We start from the raw sequence: 22,889 nt of genomic DNA, 5'->3' as shown, positions 1-22,889 counted from the left end.
CATAAATATAGCTATAAATATATTAAGAAATAATTAATTAATTAATACACTGAGAATGAATTCCAAAAAACTTGGGTGAGAAAAAGTTGAAGAAGCCAATGTTCTTTGAAAAACTATTATATAACTAGAGAAAATATGCATTTGTGATGAATTTCATCTGTGAGAAAATCATTTTTATCCAAAATGATTTTTGTTGACTATCTTTTTGTCATATAACCCGCTTTTATTATTTATTTGGTCTTGTTTGGTAAGTTAAGAATTTCAAAAGGTGAACAGGTGTACAGAAGAACAGCAAGGGGTGGTGAAACAGGTAAGCACAGGCAACCCTGCACTGATACTCCCAACGAACCTTACCAGTACCAAAATGGAAACAACTTATCCCTAAACAGCTGCACTTTTAAGAAGAGAAAAAAATGCTCTTTGCAAAGTAATAGAAGCTCTGATAGTATTTGATACACTTTGAAAACAGCAAAACAACTAAGTAGAGAATAAGGAACATAAGAAGACAAAAAGTATGAGAAACAATAGTAAAGGCAATCTGAAAATATACAACCAACAGAATTGTAAGAGTGTCTTTGGTCTAACACAGATTTATGTAGTACATGTCCACGTGCCAGACCCATGATTAATTTTAAATAAGTAACTATATTGCACAGATTGACTGGAGTCGAGAACTGAATACCTTAATGGTTCCATCGTGGCCTCCAAATGCGACGTACTGAAGATGCGGACTTAAGCAACAGCAGCTAATTTGAGCTTCAGTCAGATAATCAATCTGGCCTGTTTTTCCATTAATGAGCTAATGAAAAATAAGACACAATCAGTTATTAGTCTGAAAGAGCAGTTTTTGTTCCTTAGAACAGAGACTTCAATTGAAAAATAATAAAAACAGAGAAAATAACCAACAAGAGTGCCCAAGGGAACAACAAAGCCCTTTCCTATTCTCAGCAGCTGCATTTAGCACTTCACGCTGTCCTTCCATTTCACCTTTGCAGTTCAAATACATTTTCATAAGAAAAAATGAGCTTTAAAAGGTTTAAAAAGCAGCTGCTGTGCCCGCCACCTCAGACACAGCTGTCTGATTTCTAACCCCACAGCTAGCTCCACACCTGTTTTCCATTTCTTCGCAGAGCCCGTTTTAATAGGGCCATCACTTGTAAAAAGACACTTTTCTGATATTATTCAATGGGGTTGGTGAAAACAAGACTGAGACAGACATAACATAAAAAGGCAAATTAAAATTAAAATGGGTTTTATAATCTCCAAATCACTCACAAGGCAATATAAATTATTTTTTCCCGTTTTTTTGGGGGAGGAGGGAGCACTGGAAAAGAAACCATGAGCATTATGTGGGTGGCTGGACTTGTAAACTGAAACTAAAAGTACCCAATTTCATAACATGTACCAATGCTAATTATTATTTTTTAAATCCCCTAATAAAGAGAGCTTATCACACAACTAAAACATGTGACCTAGGAAAGTATTTCTCAAGCTTAAATCAATTGTCAGATACTTCTCTCTGACAGGGTTACAACCTCGATGTCTTGAGTTATTTTTAAATCTATAATAATAAAAGCATAATATGCAAATCAACTGAACACTGACAGAATGGCCACTCAGACATCCTTCCGGACAACCTTCTAGATCAGTGGTTCTCAACCTTTCTAATGCCGCGACCCTTTAATACAGTTCCTCATGTTGTGGTGACCCCCCCAACCATAAAATTATTTTCATTGCTACTTTATAACTGTAATTTTGCCACTGTTATGAATCGTAATATAAATATCTGATATGCAGGATGTATTTTCATTGTTACAAATTGAACATAATTAAAGCATAGTGATTAATCACAAAAACAATATGTAATTATATATATATGTTTTCTGATGGTCTTAAGCGACCCCTGTGAAAGGGTCATTCGACCCCCAAAGGGGTCACAACCCACAGGTTGAGAACCGCTGTTCTAGATGAAGCAGGGGCTGCAGCCACAGGATTGAGGCAGCCGCCGTGGCTGCAAGGAAGGGTGTGATCAAGGCAGCTGCCTCAGCTGCGAAGGCCTGCTCTTGCACGAATTTCCTGCATCGGGCCTCTAGTATGAAATAAGCAGTAATCTTTATTTCAGGAACAAGATTATAGGGTCAATCAATCAAGGTAGCTTTTTCTTTACAGTATTTTACCCAGCACATCCTGATCTAGTAGACATTCAAAATAAAGACGGAACTTCTAAAAGTTTAATATCTTCTCTCAAAAATCGATTTTTATATTTTTTAAAGAAGTGACTAAAAAATGTTTTGTTCACTTAAAGCAACTATTATTTGTCCCTAAATGGCTGAGCTTCTAAGAAGAGAAAAATACTATCCTCAAAAGTCTCCCACAATCATTGCCATAGAATAAAAAGGCAACAGTCAGACTAGAGGCCCGGTGCACGAATTTGTGCATGGATGGGGTTTCTCAGGCTGGCTGGGGATCGGAGCCAATCAGGGCTATCTCACCCAGTCCTGATAGGGGCTGATGGGGGCCGGCCAGCCAGAGGGAGGGACTGTGGGAGGTTGGCCAACTGCAGGATGTTGGCTGTGGGAGCGCAACGGCCACCAGGGAGCAGCTCCTGTATTGAGCGTCTGAACCCTGGTGGTCAGTGCACATCATAGTGACCGGTCGACCAGTTGTTTGGTCGACCGGTCGTAATGGTTGCTTAGGCTTTTATATATATAAATAACTTTTTTTTAAGTCTCACAGTAATGATAACTGTTAAAGAAAGGTTGCAAAAATTTAGTAAAGGAAATAGAAGCATGAGAACACTGAAGACAAAAATACTGCAGTAAAAAATCTCCCAAGGTGAAGAACCAGTTTGCTAAATTAATGAGGAATTCACATTCAACCCACATCCCAATCCATCCCAGAAATACAGGGCATCAGGTGATCCGCATCAACATATTAAGGATGTACGTAAAATTTGTAAAATACAGAACAAGCCATTATGTAGGGGTGTCTCACAGCTTGACTGACCTCCACAGTAGATAAGGAAAAACTACCACATGCCATAGGCAATTTACTCCCAGGTACCTGTCTCCTGGATTTAATTCCACCTTGACCATATAACCAGCTCACAGACTACTGAAAAAAGTGAGGCTCAGAGAAGGGATGCAGTTTACTCCACATCTCAGAACTAGCTAATGATAATATAGCCGGGACTTGAACCTGGGTCTCCTGAGTGAAGTCACTGTTCTCTCTACTACATCAAGCTGAGCTTTGCAGCATTAGAACATGTTCAGCTCTGGCCTACTCTCGGCCGGTCTCTGTCTAAAGCCCTTGCTATTTCTTTCTCCTCTTCTCTATTGTTTCTCTCTTTCTTCTAGCTCTGCTTCACCATCTCATTGCATTCTCTTACGTTTCTTGCTATCTATCTTAAACCCAATGATCCTGAAGACATCTGCTCTAAATTACCACCACTCAAAACTCCTATCAATCCTCTGCCAATGGACCTGACTCTGGGGCTCCTTTCCTCATCAGCCAGTCAAGAAATGCCTTCCTCTTATGTGTCCCACTCGTTGAGGGGCAAGATCTAAGGTACATCTGTTTGGATCCCTAAATGATAGAACCTTTTCAATTTTGCCTTAAAAACTTTTTCCTGCCCGGCCGACATGGCTCAGTGGTTGAGCGTTGACCTATGAACCAGGAAATCACAGTTTGATTCCCAGGTCAGGGCACATGCTCGGGTTGTGGGCTCAATCCCCAGTGTGAGGCGTGCAGGAGGCAACTGATCAATGGTTCTCTCTCATCAATGATGTTTCTCTCTCTCTCTCTCTTTCCCTCTCCCTTTCGCTCTGAAATTAATAAAAATATTTTTTTTAAAAAAGTTTTTCCTTTTCAGAAACATAAGAAGCATTCAAGAAATATTTTTGAACAAATGTGTGAGTAAATGAGTGAATAAACAGGTGTATTTCAGTATGTGAAGCCCAGCTCCTTCCAGCTTAGTTCCAATGGGTCAGACTCCTTCCTCACTTGATGTGATTTTGTTCTTCCAAAGACCCTGTTATCATTTCCCTGCAATAACACTCCCATTGGTATGCCCATCCCCCTTGCATACTCCAACAGACATGTCTAAATCATTGCTGTGGACAAGTTCAAGTTTGTCCTCATGATAACCTAGACTCCATGCAAATCAAGACATGTGACCACTGATACCAACAGAAGAGGAATGAGATGTTTCCAAATACTATCTGAGCCTCAGCTCAAGACCTATATACTTAGTCAACTGATACCTGAGCATCTGTTGGATACTAGACAACTGTGCCTGAGCCCAAGCTCAAAAGTAAACAAGAAAAATTGTGAATTGTGAGTTCAACCAAGAACCTTGTATGCATATATGCATGGCCCATGGCCACAGACAATTGGGTGGTGAGGGCCTGGGGCAGGGGACTCAGGGGAGGGCTAGAGGGGGTCAATGAGGGGGAAAAAGGGGACATATGTAATACTTTCAACAATAAAGACTTATTTTTTAAAAAATTTTCTAATTGTTTTCTAAAAAATACTTACTTGCAGACGTCTTATATTGTCAACTGCCAGAACCATCAGTTCATTTTCTTGAAATACAACATCTATTTCTTGCTTTAACACTATAGCAGAGTTCTCACAAACTTTCTTTGTCTCCCAGAGCTGATTAAGAGATTTTAAAAAACAAAATAAGATTACTGTATCCTCAAAATCTTAATAAAAACAAGCCTCAGCAAAATACAAAACAAGCTTCACACTCAAAATGCCTATCATGCTAAAAAATATTCAATCATTTGATTATAATTCAACAATAAACATTTATTAATTACATGCTCTAGTAAGAAGCAGTTAGTATTGAAGTAATGGGTGCTAGAGCCCAAATGCCTTAGTGTAAATTCTAGTTCTACCTGTAACTTTGGATAGATTATGTAAACCCAGTGCTATTCAAAGATAAGAACCTTCTGCTGGTTCTCAAACTGTTTCATACCAAGATAAGGGGCTTGTACCAGAATGTAAATCCACTCTACTACACTACACACTGCTAACAGTGTACTTAGTGATTTTTTTAAACAAGACTCCTTGATGAAAGAAGCAGTACATGGATTATCCTTCTAGCTCAAGCTTATTGAGATGGGCACTTTGTGTAGCACTGACTTAACCTTTCTGTGTCTGTTTCCTCAGCTGCACAAAAGACTGTTGTGAGGAGAGAAACCAAGATGGCGGCATAGGTAAACACCAGAGTTTGCTGCCTCAAACAACCACTTCAAAAATACAACTAAAAGATGGAACAGACATCATCCAGAACCACAGGAAGGCTGGCTGAGTGGAAATTCTACAACTAGAAGGAAAGAGAAAAGCATACCGAAACTCAGAGGAGGCACAGTGCGGAAGGAAGTAAAATACTAAGATGCGGGGGTGCATGCGGAGTGGGCTGGCAGCTGAGGGCGCGGTTGTCATTTTCAATCGGGAGGGAGTCTCAGACTCTGAGCTCCAGTTCCGGGCAAGTCTCTAGCGACCCAGACTCATAAGGGAGAAGCCGGACTGTCTGGCATTGGTCGGAACTTGAGGGCAGCTTTCTCTCGGAGGGGCTTGCAGTGATTACTGGGACACTGAGAAGCAGCCATAACTGCTAGCCCCACCCTGTTGATCTGGTGGGACCCAATCAAGCCCCTTGCATTGAGGCTTTTGCTGGATAGCCTCAGGCAAAGGCTAGATTAGCACCTCCCTAGAGATCCAGGAGACAGGAAACCCAGAGGTCAGAGTGGGACCATCCAGTTTACAGCTCCTTGGAACCATAAAGGACACACTCAGGGGGCAGACTAAGTGAGCACCAAAGCCCCATTGAAGCAAGTCTTGCCCCAGAGGTGTGTCTCCAGCACAGAAGTTCTCCCACTGCAGACACAGCTGATTCTCACAGCCAGTTGGCCTGGAGGTCAATTCCTTCCAGTGATAACTACAACAATCAAGGCACAAAGGCCACAAGGGGGTGCAACAAGAGTGTCCTCCTCACGTAATTGGGGAGGCTGAACCACTGGGCCCTAGAGGACACTCAGCACAGAAAACCACTTTATCAACACAGGGAAGCATAAAAAATGCGGAGACAAAGAAAAAGGACACAAATGACAGAAATGGAGGAAAGCAAACTACTAGATATAGACTTCAAAACCACACTTTTAAGGTTTTTCAAGAATATTCTAGAAACTGCTGATAAACTTAATGAGATCTACAAGAAATCTAATGAGACCCTCGAGGTTGTGATAAAGGACCAACTAGAAATTAAGCATACACTGACTGAAATAAAGAATATTATACAGACTCCCAACAGCAGACTAGAGGATTGCAAGAATCAAGTCAAAGATTTGAAATATGAAGAAGCAAAAAACACCCAACCAGAAAAACAAAAAGAAAAAAGAATCCAAAAATATGAAGAATATGAATATAGTGTAAGGAGCCTCTGGGACAACTTCAAGCGTACCAACATCCGAATTATAGGGGTGCCAGAAGAAGAGAGAGGGCAAGATATTGAAAACCTATTTGAAGAAATAATGACAGAAAACTTCCCCTACCTGGTGAAAGAAATAGACTCACAAGTCCAGGAAGCGCAGAGAACCCCAAACAAAAGGAATCCAAAGAGGACCACACCAAGACACATCATAATTAAAATACCAAGAGCAAAAGACAAAGAGAGAATCTTAAAAGCAGCAAGAGAAAGAAAGTCAGTCACCTGCAAGGGAGTACCCATACGACTGTCAGCTGATTTCTCAACAGAAAATATGCAGGCCAGAAGGGAGTGGCAAGAAATATTCAAAGTGATGAATGCCAAGAACCTACAACCGAGATTACTTTATCCAGCAAAGCTATCATTCAGAATTGAAGGTCAGATAAAGAGTTTCACAGATAAGAAAAAGCTAAAGGAGTTCATCACCACCAAACCAGTATTATATGAAATGCTGAAAGGTATTCTTTAAGAAGAGGAAGAAGAAAAAGGTAAAGATACAAATTATGAACAACAAATACACATCTATCAACAAGTGAATCTGAAAATCAAGTGAATAATCTGATGAACAGAATGAACTGGTGATTATAATAGAATCAGGGGCATAGAAAGGGAGTGGACTAGCTCTTCTTGCGGGGGAAAGGGGTGAGGGGATGCGGGAAGAGACTGGACAAAAATCGTGCACCTATGGATGAGGACAATGGGTGGGGAGTGAGGGAGGGGGGTAGGGTGGGAACTGGTTGGAGGGGATTTATGGGGGGGGGGGGAAGAAGAACAAATGTAATAATCTGAACATAAAGATTTAATTTAAAAAAAATAAATAAAAGAGCCTTTGAACAGCAAAAAAAAAAGACTGTTGTGAGGATTAGCAAACACATGTACAGCACTTTGAATGACATCAGGCATACAGTATATACTACATGAATTTTAGTTACAATCTGTACAAAACACTGTACTAGATGCTACAGAGACAAACCAGAGTCCCTGGCCTCAACAAATTTATCATTTAAAATATGTGCACAAGTCAGAGGAGCAACGGAGTATTAGAGGTGAGGAGTAAATCAAATGTATACTGAAGTCCAAGGCAGGATTTGGTAAGTACCATAAGAAAATGACTTAGAGTTACAGTCCCCCAAATGAAACACTAGTTAAGGCTTCAGAGGAGTCTTGTGGCTTGTAGGACCGTTAGGATTTTAATAAGGAGAGGTACGGAGAAGTCGGGTATTCCAAACACAAGAAACCACATAAGCAAAAGTAAAGAGGCAAGAAACTATATGCTTGGGGAAATGTGAGCAGTTTAGTGTAGGTCACCTATAGAAATAAACTAGAAGACAGACTGCAGCAGAATGAGGCCATACTGTAGAAAAATTTGATAGGAGATTTAGTACACATTTACTTTGGTATGCAAAGGAGCCACTATCTGGTTGTTGTTTTAGCAAAAATGACATGGCTATATACACATAAGGAAAATATCTTAGAAGCAACACGTAGAAAACCAAGGCAGAATCTAATACAAGAGAGGCAACAGGTAATGAGTATTTAAACTTGAAATGGAAAAGTAGAAATAAATGATAGAAAATGGAAAGGTAGGATCCTTGGATTTGGCAAGAAACTATATGTGGGAATTCAAGGTAGAGGAAATAGTCAATACTACTCTGAGGAATAAAATGTAACATATTTAAATTAACCAAAATACAGTTTAATCACTGGACTCCTCCAGTACCTGGCCCATAGTAATATTCAATGAACATGTCCTAAATGAATGAAACTGTTATGTCCACATAACAGCACTTTTCAAGGATAAATCTAAATGTACTGGTTTCCTATTTCACTTCCCCCGATACAGCCCATCAATTTCTTAATTTGTAGGAGGTTTAGCTTACCATCAATAAATGTCTAAAACAAAAATGTCAGTATTTCTCACCCTGATTGTTTGGTCATCAGAAGATGTCAAAAACGATGATCCATCAGGAGAAAACATCACACAATGAACCCAACTTAAATGTCCTCTGCAATCAGCCACTTTTAAACAGGAGTCCACATTCCACAACTACAGAATAAGTACAGCATACAGGAAGTCACAATCATAAGCATTTTATATATGTACTAGAGGCCCTATGCACAAAATTCGTGCAAGGGGCTCAGCCTTCGCAGCCCTGGTTTCGTCCAGAAGGACATCCGGAAGGTCGTTTGGCTGTTCAGTCTAATTAGCATATTACACTTTCATTATTATCCTATCTAATAAAAGAGAAACATGGTAATTAGCCATACGTCTGCTACCCTTCCCATTGGCTAATCAGGGCAATATGCAAATTAACTGCCAGCCAAGATGGCAGCCGGCAGCCAGGCAGCTTGAAGCTAACATGAGGCTTGCTTGCTTCAGTGACGGAGGACTCCAATGTTCCCCGCCTGCCTTGCTGGCCTCTGAGCTTGCAGTTTGAAACATTGTTACAAATATAGAAGCTAAACAAAACCCCAGAAACCTGCTTTCAGCCAGCGAGGAGCTCAGAGCTGGAGTTGAAACAGTGTTTCGATTATAGAACCCAAACAAACCAGATACCTGCTTTCAGCAGCCAAGCCTCAGAGCTAAAGCTGTCCCAGAATAAAAAAAAAAGAAAAAAAGGAGCAGTTGGGAGCTTCAGTCACCCGCCAGCCTGAAAACAGCCCTCAGCCCCTCACCCAGACTGGCCAGGCACCCCAGTGGGGACCCCCACCCTGAAGGGTGTGTGAACAGCTGCAAACAGCCATTAGCCCTTCACCCAGGCTGGCCAGGCACCCCAGTGGGGACCCCACCCTGATCCAGGACACCCTTCAGGGCAAACCAGCCAGCCACCACCCATGCACCAGGCCTCTATCCTATATAGTAAAAGGGTAATATGCCTCTCAGCACCGGGATCAGCGGAGCCGCGAGGCCTCCAGGCACCGGGATCAGTGTGACAGGGGGCAGCACCCAAACTCCCTGATCGCCCTGTGGCTCTGTGTGTGACAGGGGGCGGGGCCACAACCTCCCTATCCACCCTGCTCTGTTTGTGACAGGGGAAGGCGCCCGAACCCCCTGATCAGCCCTGTTCTGTGCCTGATAGGGGGGAGCTCCCCAACCCCCTGATCACCCTGCGGCTCTGTGTGTGACAGGGTGTGGTGCCCCAAACCCCCTCCCCGCCACAGGCCCTGCTGTGTGTGACAGGGTAGAGCCATAACCTCCCCATCAGCCCTGCCCTGATTGTGACAGGGTGCGGCGCCCCAACCCCCTGATCCACCCTGCTGTGTGTGACAGGGGGCGGTGCCCCAACTCCCCTATCGGCTCTACTCTGTGAGTGACAGGGGGGAGCTCTTCAACCCCATGATCGGCCCTGCTCTGTGCGTGACAGGGGGGAGCTCCCCAACCCCCTGATGGGCCCTGCTCTGTGCGTGACGGGGGGAGCTCCCCAACCCCCTGATCGACCCTGCTCTGTGCGTGACAGGGTACGGAGCCCCAACCCACCTGATGGGCGCTGCTCTGTGAGTGACAAGGGGCAGCGCCCCAACCACCTGATCCGCCCTGCTCTGTGCGTGACAGGGGGTGGCGCCACAACCTCCCCATCGACCCTGCCTTGAGTGTGACAGAGGGCAGTGCCCCAAGCCCCCAATTGGCCCTACCCTGAGCGTGACTGAAGGAGGCATCGCAACCTCCTGATCCGCCCTGCTATGTGCATGACGGGGCAGCGCCCCAACTCCCCAATCGGCCCTGCTCTGAGCCTGACCAGGGGCTGCACCTAGGGATTGGGCATGCCCTCTGCCACCCGGGAGCAGGCCTAAGCCAGCAGGTCGTTGTCTCCCAAGGGGTCCCAGACTGTGAGAGGGCACAGGCCAGGCTGAGGGAAACCCCCCTTCCCCCCAGTGCACAAATTTTTGTGCACCGGGCCTCTAGTAGATAATAAATGAGTTGTGCAGACTATTCATTGATTTCATTATTTTATTTATTTATTTATTTATTTATTTTTATGTTCACCCTAGGATATGTTTATTAATTTGAGAGGAAGGGGGGCAGAGAGAGAGAAAAAAACATTTATTATTGCCTCGGTACACATCTGAACTAGGGATAGGACCCACAACCTAGGTGTATGCCCTAACTAGAATCAAACCATAACCTTTTGGTGCATGGGACAACACTCCAACCAACTGAGCCACCTGGTCAGAGCATTTTATTATTTTTTATCGCAAAAAACTGGAAACAACTCAAATGACCAACAGGACCAACTGAATAAATTACATATATTACCCACTGAATGGATTACTATGAGGACAAAAACAGTAATGAGAAAAGCATCCTGATAATGACTAGTTTCTGGGCAATGCTGTTTACAAAAACAAAGCAGAGTATATATATTTCTGTAGAAGAATACATACATATATGTATATACACACTATGCAATACAAAAAAATAAGAAACGGTAAATATATAAATGTATACAAATGTGGAGATAAACAGTACGTATAAATACTTGCTTATATATGCAAAAAGAAACATTGGAATGTTAAACAAAAACCAAAATGGTTATCTATGGACAGGGTGGAAAAGAGTGGACGGGAAGGGATAATGATGAAAGCAAGGCTTCTCTGAGTATAACTTATTATAAAGCTTTGGTGTAGAATCATGCAAACGTTTTATGTGTTTTTTAAAAATCAATTTAAAAAAATAGATAAACACAAGAAGCTTCTATATTCAGACTATTTTCCACTGTCATCTAATCCTCATTTTAACTGATTGCAAAATCCTATAACAAATGAAGGTACTAACTGTACATGTACACATTTCTCCTGTTATTCATGCTTGTTACAAATTGTCAGTGTCTACCACCAGCCTGGCTGTATTCTGTCCTCAGTACTGCTGTAAATGACTCAAATATATTCCAGTCTAATGAAGTACCATATGTGCCCGAGTTCCTCTCATTACACTCTGAATTAGAGACCTACTTTATGATTTCAGAATAGCATGGACAAACAAGTGCTTCATCACATGCCCAGTGGTTTTCAATCAGTGAGTTCTATGGCTACAAATTAAGTACATGAAATTTTCTCTGCCTTATCTCTAGAGTCCAAGGTGGGACACAGAGATGAAAGTGGTTACACTACTGAAAAATCTCCCTTGAAATCCTTCCCTCTCTTCCTTTTTAGTTCTCCCCCCATCATTTCTTTGTTACCCGGAGCCTCCCAAACCTCATCCCTGTATTTCAAGAAGAAAAGATAATGTTCCCAGGAGCTTTCTAAGAATAGGATAAAGATTTTAGAAGTTACAGGAAAAGCAGAAAGATGGGTTGCATCTCCACACCTCCTAAAAAATCCTGACAAAACTCAGAGCAGGCCCTAACCAGGTGACTGGTTGGTTGGTGCATTGTCCCCTACACCAAAAAGTTTGCAGGTTCGATCTCTACTCAGGGCACGTAAGAGAGGCAACAGACCGATATTGCTCTCTCACATTGATGTTTCTTTCTCTCCCTTTCTCACTGTCCAAAATCAATAATAATAATGATTTGTTTAAAAAAAAAAAAAAAAAAAAAAAAAACACGTATATTCTCAGGTGAGGATTAAAAAAAAAAAAATCCAGAAAGGGGAAATTTCCAACCACACCTACCTTGAAAATCTCCAGGTAAGGTGCAAGATTCCTAGCAGATCTGAAAATTTCAATCCAAGGCCTCTACCAAAGAGAACACTGCCCACAGAACCCTACTCCCCACTGTTTCAAATAGGACTGGAGTTTGTTCACACTCACTGCCTCTGCTCCCACTGGAACGATTCTTGGCAGGGAAATTCTAAGTCACATTGCTGAACTTAGAATTACGAGGAACTTACAGAAATCATCCATCACTCTCATTTCATCTGTCTCTCCATACTGAATGTCTATAGTTCAGCAACTCTCTCTCTCTCACACTTACACACATACACATACAAACAGACACACACACACACACACACACACACACACACACACACACACCCCTTCAGAGTAGGGCAAGATTGGCAAACTCACTAAAAATTGCTGAAATAAGCACAGAACACTGAAGAAGTGCTTACAGTAGTCAAGCTTCCTTTGAAGAGAACCTGTGAACCAAATAATTTTCCAGATAAAGGCCCATCCTCATTTTCATGGGCTGTAATCAGAAAGGACTTCAAATTACCTGGTAGTAAGAACCACTTAAGAAATGGGTAGTAACAAAGCATGGAAAAACCGTCTTTGGAGGAAAAATATCAGGGAATTCATTGCTTTTTTAAAAAATATACCAATTCACTGGGTAGGATTCTTCCAGGGCCAGAGGCACAGACTCTGAATATAAACCTATCAGGTTAAGTTCTAAATTACAAACAAAAGAGTCATTTTATTCATTAGTGCTTAGCTATGAACATCCTACATTAACCAATTATAAATATACTAGAGGCCCAGTGCACAAAAATTTGTGCACTCGGGGGGGAGGGGGTCCCTCAGCCCGGCCTGTGCCCTCTCGCAGTCTGGGACCCCTCGGGAGATAACGACCTGCTGGCTTAGGCCTGCTCCCGGGTGGCAGAGGGCAGGCCCAATCCCTAGGTGCAGCCCCTGGTTGGGCTCAGAGCAGGGCCGATTGGGGAGTTGGGTGCCTTCCCCTGTCATGCACAGAGCAGGGCAGATTGGGAGGTTGCGATGCCACCTTCAGTCACGCTCAGAGCAGGGCCGATTGGGGAGTTGGGGCGCCGCCCCCTGTCATGCACAGAGCAGGGCAGATTGGGAGGTTGCGATGCCACCTTCAGTCACGCTCAGGGTAGGGCCAATTGGGGGGTTGGGGCACCGCCCCCTGTCACATTCAAGGCAGGGCCAATCAGGGGGTTGGGGTGCCACCTCCTATCACGCACAGAGCAGGGCCAATCAGGGGGTTGGGGTGCTGCCCCCTGTCACTCACAGAGCAGGGCCCATCAGGGGGTTGGGGCACCACCCCCTATCACGCACAGAGCAGGGCCAATCAGGGGGTTGGGGCACTTCCCCCTGTCACGCACAGAGCAGGGCCCATCAGGGGGTTGAGGAGCTCCCCCGTCACTCAGAGAGTAGGGCTGACAGGGGAGTTGGGGCACCGCCCCCTGTCACACACAGAGCAGGGAGGATCAGGGGGTTGGGGCGCCGCCCTCTATCACCCACAGAGCAGGGCCGATGAGGGGGTTGGGGCGCTGCCACTGTCATACTCAGGGCAGGGCCGATGGGGAGGTTATGGCTCTACCCCATCACACACAGAGCAAGGTCCGTGGGGGTGGTTGGGGCGCCGCCCTCTATCACCCACAGAACAGGGCCGATCAGGGGGTTGGGGCACCGCCACTCTCACACTCAGGGCAGGGCTGATGGGGAGGTTATGGCTCTACCCCGTCACACACAGAGCAGGGCCCGTGGGGGGGTGGGGGGAAGAGGGTTGGGGCGCTGCACCCTGTCACACACAGAGCAGGGCCAATCAGGGTTGGGGCGCCGCACCCTGTCACACACAGAGCCGTAGGGCGATCAGGGGGTTGGGGAGCTCCCCCCTATCAGGCACAGAGCAGGGCTGATCAGGGGGTTCGGGCGCCTTCCCCTGTCACGAACAGAGCAGGGTGGATAGGGAGGTTGTGGCCCCACCCCGTCACACACAGAGCAGGGCCAATCAGGGTTGGGGCGCCGCACCCTGTCACACACAGAGCCGTAGGGCGATCAGGGGGTTGGGGAGCTCCCCCCTATCAGGCACAGAGCAGGGCTGATCAGGGAGGGGGTTCGGGCGCCTTCCCCTGTCACAAACAGAGCAGGGTGGATAGGGAGGTTGTGGCCCCACCCCCTGTCACACACAGAGCCACAGGGCGATCAGGGAGTTTGGGCACTGCCCCCTGTCACACTGATTCCGGTGCTGGGAGGCATATTACCCTTATATAGGATAGAGGCCTGGTGCACGGGTGGGGGCTGGCTGGTTTGCCCTGAAGGGTGTCCTGGATCAGGGTGGGGTCCCCACTGGGGTGCCTGGCCAGCCAGAGTGAGGGGCTGATGGCTGTTTGCAGCTGTTCACACACCCTTCAGGGTGGGGGTCCCCACTGGGGTGCCTGGCCAGTCTGGGTGAGGGGCTGAGGGCTGTTTTCAGGCTGGCGGGTGACTGAAGCTCCCAACTGCTCCTTTTTTTCTTTTTTTTTTATTCTGGGACAGCTTTAGCTCTGGCTCCAGCTCTGAGGCCTCTGCTGCTGAAAGCTGGTATCTGGTTTGTTTGGGTTCTATAATCGAAACACTGTATCAACTCTAGCTCTGAGATCCTGGCGGGCTGAAAGCAGGTTTCTGGGGTTTTGTTTAGCTTCTATATTTGTAACAATGTTTCAAACTGCAAGCTCAGAGGCCGGCAATCAGGCAGGGAATACTGGAGTCCTCCGTCACTGAAGCAAGCAAGCCTCATGTTAGCTTCAAGCTGCCTGGCTGCCGGCTGCCATCTTGGCTGGCAGTTAATTTGCATATTGCACTGATTAGCCAATGGGAAGGGTAACAGATGTACGGCTAATTACCATGTTTCTCTTTTATTAGATAGGATCTTCCATCTTATCCTTCTCAGTGATCTAAGAAATCTTAACTGGACTCAGCTCTCATCATTACTTTTACAGAAGAGCCTATGCCTATTGTTTAAGAGATGCTTTGTTTCTGCTTCGAAAAACAGTGGTCATTCCACTGTTTCCTCAGACCATGGCACATAGTACCCATCCAACAAATACTTGGTGAATAATACTGTCATCCCCAGTATGATTTGTCATACAGTCAAGTCTTTAACCTGCTAAAGTAATAAAGATAGCCATCTAGTTTAAAGCTACAAGTCATTATGCCATGAAGAAAATACAATTTCCCAAGCAAACATCCTCAGCAGTTAATGGTTTAAGCAGCCCATTCTTCATCATCCTTGTACCTCTGGAGGCCCAGACTTCACAGCGTAAATTCAATTACTCACCTCCACACAGTACTGGGATAAAGCCACCACTGCCAAATGGTTATGGGGGGAGAAGTCACAGTACCGGATGGTGCTATTATGGCCTATATGGATTTCTGTCAATAGGCCACTGGTATTAATGTCAAGAAGCTGTCAACATAAAAAAGAGAGAAGCTATGAAAGTAAAATATTTTTAAAAATAAGCTATATCCAAACTGAATCAAAATTTATTTCTAAAAGAATATCCCGCCATTTCAAATATAAAGTATAAACCCTGAAAATACACTATAATTACTGATAATTAGCATATTATTAACAGTCATAAGATATAAATCAATACATATATACTCTTAAAATATCACTCATCTTGAAACATGTTTCCTATAAAAGAAAGTTTATCACAGATGATCTCTCTGGCCTAGAGAGAAACAGAACCCCTGTGGAAAAAAAATGGAGTAGCCCAATTAACATATAGAGCAGTTCTTCCTAATGCTTGTTTATTCAAAAAAGAAAATGGATAATCACAAATGAAGATGATCAAAATAATATATTGCAGAGGCTTGCTAAAATGAAATTAGTTCAATCATTTCTAGTTCTCTTCAGAGCTACCAAATTACTCCATTATAATCAATCATTTTCCCATTTTTTAACCAAAGAAGAGCTACTTTTGAGTAACTCAAACTTCATTTCAATTTTTGAAATATTTTTAAATGCTGAGTATACTCTTCAAAATTTTTTCCAAATGATACAAACACTGATACCAATATATATACAGTATAGCAATGTAAGGGCAAGGCAGTCTTACAAAGGAAAATAAGCCATGAAAATGTCCTGGGAATGCAGCATGCATAGATGGTACGCAGCACAGCATCAGGGGTGAACCACAAAGGACAGGGAATCATACTTAAAATGCCTTCCAGGACAGGTCATTTTTAAAAATTAATGGCTGAGAGTGAGAGAGGAAACTTGGCAAATATGATATAGCCAGCTATCCTGATTATTGAGTAGCAAAAAGAAGATACCTAACAATAGGTGTGAACTAACAACACAAAAGAGCTGGAAAGAAATAAGAGGAGGGGAATGGAGAGACCAAAAGTAAGAAATTGGGATCTACATGTAGTTAAGGGCGATCTTAGGGTAGCTTTATTTTATTTTTAATATTTTTTTATTAGTGTCAGAGAGGAAGAGGAAGAGAGAGATAGAAACATCAACGATGAGAGAGAATCGTTGATTGGCTGTCTCCTGCATATCCCCTACTGGGGATCGACCCCACAACCTGGGCATATGCCCTTGACCGGAATCGAACCTTCAGTTCACAGGTCGACGCTCTATCCACTGAGCCAAACCAGCTGGGGCGGGTAGCTTTATTTTAGCAGGTAAAATAAGGAACTGGTCTAGATTTTTAAAATAAGAAGGCATTTCATGCAATATAAAACTATTTCCCTCTCTCATTGTAACATATCTTCTAAAATGTTCAAATACTGCTCAATACCATTAATCACTACGGAAATGCAAATCAAGCTACAATGGGATACCACTTCATGTAATAGCGTGATTATAACACAATAAAGGAAAAATAAGTGTTGACAAGGATATGGAGAAATTGGAGCTGTTGTACATTGCTAATGGGGATATAAATGGTGCAGATGCTATGGAAAAATGTGGTGGTTCCTCAAAAAGCTAAGTACAGAATTGCCCTATGACCCAGCACTTCCATCTCCAGGTACATACACAAAAGAATTGAGAATAGAGGATCAAACAGATACTTGCATTCCAATGTTCATCGCAACATTACTCATAATAGCCAACAGTTGAAAACAACCCAAATGTCCATCAGCAAATGAAAGGATAAAATGTGATCTATCCATAGAATGAAAAATTAGGTAGCCATAAAAGTTCTGGTACATGCTCCAATATGGATGAACCTTGAAAATAGTATGCTAAATGAAATAAACCAGACACAAAAGGTTCAGTATTTTATGATTCCACTTACATTAAATAAGAATAGGCAAAATCAAAGATTAGATCAGAGGTCGCTAGAGATTCCAGGGAGAAAGGGATATGGAGTTTTTATACTAGTTATAGGGTTAGGGTTTCTGTTTGGAATGAAAAATATTTTTAGCAACAGTGGTGACAGTTGTACACTGCTGTAAATATGATTAATGTCACTAAGTTGTACATTTTAAAATGGTTAAAGTGGCAAATTTTACATCTATATATTTTATAACAAAAAATATTTGTAATCTTCAAGTTGTAAATGTAGTGGTTTCTTTTCTGTTCTTATAGTCTTTCACAAATTTAAGACAAAAGGAGATATTTTTATTTAGTTTCCTGATAAAGGGGTATAAACCTATAAGCAGCCAAGATCCAAGGGTCACAGCTACTAGATCGATAATAATAACGTAAACAATACCTCAGTGAGTTTTTATATAACTATATGGTATATTTCAATGTGTTCTTTAAAATGTAATATCTGAAATGAGGGGAAAAGGGAGAAGTTAGTAAAAGAATATAGACTTTCAGTTATAAGATGAATAAGGTCTTAGGATCTAATGTATAACATGGTGACTATAGTTAAGAACACTATTGCATAACTGAAATTTCTGAAGAGAATAAAACTTAAATGTTCTCATCAAAAAAAGGTAAACATGTGAGATAACAGTTGTATTATTTTGATTGGGGGAATCCTTTCATAGTGTATAGTGATTTATCAAATCATCACATTATACACTTCAAATATCTTTTATTTTATTTGTCAATTATACCTCAATAAAGCTAAAAATAAAACTGTAATATCTCTTATTCAAATCTTCTAAAATTACTGTTAGAATGGAATGTTGCTGAGCCATAAAACCTGGCTCTCCAAGTCATGATGTAACTTTGAACAAATTCCTTGGCTGTTCTAAACCTCATTTGTCTCATTATTATCATTGGGCAATTGCAATCTGCTTGTCCCTTGGGTATTTATATGAAAAGAAATTACAAATATAAGCTATTATTAGATTTGAAAGAGGAGGAAGGCATTTCCTTGTCTTTTACTTTTTTGCATATCTTCCTCATTTACTTCATAGAAATCTCACAATTGTCTTCAGGCACTGATGAATATTTTTTGCTTATCAGTCACAAAATCACAAAATTTTAGGGGTAAGAAAGCACTCTGAAAATCACCTAAATCCTGGCCAGGTGGTTGGGGCGTCATCCTGTACACCGAAGGGTTGCAGGTTCGATTCCTGATCAGGGCATGTACCCAGGTTTCGAGTTTGATCCCTAGAGTTCGGGTGCTTACAGGAGGAAGCCAATTAAGATTTATTTCTCTCTCTCTCTCTCTCTCTCTCTCTCTCTCTCTCTCTCTCTCTCTCTCTCTAGCTCTCTCCTTCCCTCTAGCTCCAAGATCAATGAAAACATGTCCTCAGGTGAGGATTAAAAAAAAAGTTTTAATCACCTGAATCAACATATTCAAAATTTTAAAACAACAACAAGAAGTGATACAGAAAGTATTCTATGCTCTTAATAAATCTGAGGAACACTGGATTAAACAACACCAATTGTTTCTGTACTGTAGGACTTCTTGAAGCCTTAAATAGGTTAGTACACACTAATTACTTATAAGAGGGAAGCAATACATGCCATTCCTAAACCTGTATGACCATGGAGACCTTTTCTCACAAGGCCTATCGACATTCCCTAGAGCACAGAGCTAAATCATGTAGCTATACTTTATTTATTTCAATAAACAATGTAAAAATGCAAAAATCAACAGAAGTTTTAATTTTCTTTAAATTTGGCTTTTTAAAATATTGGTACTTACAAAGATTTTATTTTTTGCTGCCACCATTATCTTAGAACCGTCAGAAGACCACGAACAACATTTCACGATCACTTCTATATCCTCTTGAGGCTCCTCTGAACTTAGGAAGAACTGCTTCACATTAATGCTTTTCCTCTCATTTGCTGATTTCACATCCCAAAGCTTTAATTACAAACATAACCAAAACATTTTAAGTTTATTTTCATCTCAAATCACACCTCTAGGATGCCACAAGGATTAAATATCCCGCAAACTACTCACTTTACCTAATGATTATTTTTATTTATTATTTTTATAAAACTTTTAAATTAAGAACTCCAGTTTCATTCAGTATATTCCTAAAAAGAAAACAATTAGAAGCACTGCCTGAAATGCAGAATGGAAAACTAAATAAAATGTTCAAAGAGCCTTGCATGTGTGGAGAAAGCTGTGTGGACAGTAGGATGAGCTTGGAAGAAAAGTGAGATGAAGACGAACAACTTGCCACTGCTGCCCTCTGCTGTGCCACGTGTGAAATGCGCTTCACATCTACTGCATGACAGCATGCAGTAGATGTGAACACAGGACCCAGTCCAAGCCAAGTTATAATCTAGCATCCAGAGATACCATTCTGTAAAAAGGGAAATTAGAAGATATGCTGAAAGCTCTGCCTGGAAATCTTCTCAGAACTTGTTAGACAGACATACTCTACAGATAGAAGACTGAAGATTTTTCTCTGAATACCCCATCAGATCAACACAAAAGATCTAAAGAGTCTGACATCAGGAGTTCAACATTAAAAATGACAGCCAGCCCGGCTGGCATGGCTCAGTGGTTGAGTGTTGACCTGTGAGCCAGAAGGTCATGGTTCAATTCCTGGTCAGGGCACATGCCTGGGTTGCAGGCTCAGTCCCCAGTGGGGATGTAGAGGAGGCAGCCGACCAACGATTCTCTCTCATCATTGATGTTTCTATCTCTCTCTCCCTCTCCCTTCCTTTCTGTAATCAATAAAAATATTTATTTTATTAAAATTAAAATTAAGGAAGATTCAACCAGAGGATCAGTATCAAGAGAATTTACCTTGCTATAATTTAGGAGCACCTAGTAGCTTTAACGTATCTCCTTTTCTAGAGAATCTAACAAAAAAAGTGCCCAAAGGGGTTCAAGTATTTCCTTTGAAGAGGTATATGCCAATACAATGAATTGTTTGCATGTTTTAAGTTTAACTGTGTTCTATGAACATCAAAGAGATACAACAAGAAGATGACAAGGTCTCTGCCAATCATAAACCTATATTCAACCTTACCAGAGAAATACAAGACACATGAAAATGACTGAACTAAACAGAAAACATTTACAAGTAGATATCGGAAGACAACCCAAGCAATTGCCTTTCTTTCTTCCTCTCTTTCCTTCCTTCCTTCCTTCCTTCCTTCCTTCCTTCCTTCCTTCCTTCTTTCTTTCTTTCTTTCTCTTTCCTCCCTCCCTCCCTCCCTTCCTTCCTTTTTCTTTCTTTCATTTATCTATTTACCTACCTACCTACCAACATAGGTATACAGATAGATACGTACATACATACTCAGAACCAGATGGATGTTATAAAAGAATACTTTCTGAAGAAGGCGTTGCATAGTTTTAAAGGTCATTAAAAACTATGGACAAGTAAACTGTAGGCAAAAAAACAAAACACAAAAAAAACACTAAGAACTAAAAGAAACATATATAGAAACACTAGCTGAAATAAGCCCTCAAAATTACCCTGCCTAGAAGTGACAATTAGTGCTTAATATATGGGAGGGAGAATACAGAAATTTGATAGGAGATATGAAGCTGTATTACAAAGCCACTGTTCTCAAAACTGCCTGGTACTGGCACAAGAACAGACATATAGATCAATGGAATATAATAGAGAACCCAGAAATCGACCCGAACCAATATGCTCAATTAATATTTGACAAAGGAGGCAAGAACATACAATGGAGTCAAGACAGTCTCTTCAATAAATGGTGCTGGGAAAATTGGACAGATACATGCAAAAAAAATGAAACTAGACCACCAACTTACACCATACACAAAAATAAACTCAAAATGGATAAAGGACTTAAATGTAAGACGGAAAACCATAAAAATACTAGAGGAATCCAAAGGCAACAAAATCTCAGACATATGCCGAAGCAATTTCTTCACCGATACATCTCCTAGGGCAGTGATGGCGAACCTTTTGAGCTCGGCGTGTCAGCATTTTGAAAAACCCTAACTTAAATCTGGTGCCGTATCACATATAGAAATTTTTTGATATTTGCAACCATAGTAAAACAAAGACTTATATTTTTGATATTTATTTTATACTAGAGGCCCGGTGCACAAAAATTTGTGCACTGGGGGGGGGGGGGGGTCCCTCAGCCCGGCCTGTGCCCTCTTGCAGTCTGGGACCCCTCGGGGGATGACCACCTGCTGGCTTAGGCCCGCTCCCCGGGGGATTGGGCCTAAGATGGCAATCAGACATCCCTCTGGCAGCCCGGCAGCCCTCGGGGGATATCCACTTGCCAGCGGAGAGCAGACCTAAGCTGCAGTCAGACATCCCTAGTGCTGCTGAGGAGGCAGGGGAGGCTCCCACCACCACTGCTGTACTGGCAGCCATCAGCCTGGCTTGTGGCTAAGCAGAGCTCCCCCATGTGGGAGCGCACTGACCACCAGAGGGCAGCTCCTGCATTGAGCATCTGCCCCTTGGTGGTCAGTGTGTGTCATAGTAACCAGTCATTCCCAGTCTTTCTGCTATTAGGGTCAGTTTGCACATTACCCTTTTACTATATAAGATAGAGGCCTGGTGCACGGGTGGGGGCCAGCTGGTTTGCCCTGAAGGGTGTCCCGGATCAGGATGGGGGTCCTGCTTGGGTGCCTGGCCAGCCTGGATGAGGGGCTGATGGCTGTTTTCAGGCTGGCTACACCCCCTTTAGGGTGGGGGTCCCCACTGGGGTGCCTGGCCAGCCTGGGTGAGGGGCTGAGGGCTGTTTTCAGCCTGGCCGGTGACTGAAGCTCCCAGCCTCTCCTTTTTCTTTTCTTTTTTATTTTTTATTCTGGGATTTATTTACCTTCTATAATTGAAACTTCATTGCTGTCACTGGAGCTGAGAGCCAGCTCCAGCTCTGAGGCCACAGCCTGCTGAAAGCAGGTATCTGGGGTTTGTTTAGCTTCTATAATTGAAACTTTGTTGCTGTCACTGGAGCTAAGAGCCGGGCCGTGGCAGGCAGGGAACCTTGGGTTCCTCCATTACTGGAGCAAGCAAGCCTCCTGCTCGCTTCAGCTGCGTGGCTGCCGGCCGCCATCTTGGTTGGCGGTTATTTTGCATATCACCCTGATTAGCCAATGGGAAGCGTAGTGAAGGTACGGTCAATTACCCTTTTCGTCTTTTATTAGATAGAATATTTAAATGCCATTTAACAAAGAAAAATTAACCAAAAAAATGAGTTCGCGTGTCATAGGTTCGCCATCACTGTCCTAGGGCATTGGAAACTAAAGAGAAAATAAACAAATGGGATTACATCAAAATATAAAGCTTCTGCACAGCAAAAGAAACCATCAACAAAACAACAAGAAAGCCCACTGCATGGGAGAACATATTTGCCAAGGGTTTAATCTCCAACATGTACAAGGAACTCATACAACTTAACAAAAGGAAGATAAACCATCCAAT

At 42.6% G+C, this 22,889-nt stretch overlaps 1 protein-coding gene across 1 annotated transcript in view; it reads right to left on the bottom strand.

Annotated features, from left to right (window-relative positions):
- APAF1 (apoptotic peptidase activating factor 1) overlaps window positions 1-22,889 on the bottom strand; it is an 80,801-nt gene that overhangs the window by 20,492 nt on the left and 37,420 nt on the right. Inside the window, exons 17-21 of the mRNA XM_081080949.1 lie at window positions 19,217-19,378; window positions 15,430-15,558; window positions 8,415-8,540; window positions 4,537-4,656; window positions 683-799 (exon numbers count right to left, since the gene is read on the bottom strand). Coding sequence (XP_080937075.1) covers window positions 683-799; window positions 4,537-4,656; window positions 8,415-8,540; window positions 15,430-15,558; window positions 19,217-19,378 — 654 coding nt within the window. The remainder of the gene's footprint in view (window positions 1-682; window positions 800-4,536; window positions 4,657-8,414; window positions 8,541-15,429; window positions 15,559-19,216; window positions 19,379-22,889) is intronic.

Source organism: Myotis nattereri, assembly GCF_964212035.1.
Source record: "Myotis nattereri genome assembly, chromosome: 2".
Lineage (NCBI taxonomy): Eukaryota > Metazoa > Chordata > Mammalia > Chiroptera > Vespertilionidae > Myotis > Myotis nattereri.
This window is presented reverse-complemented; position numbering and strand designations above follow the sequence as displayed.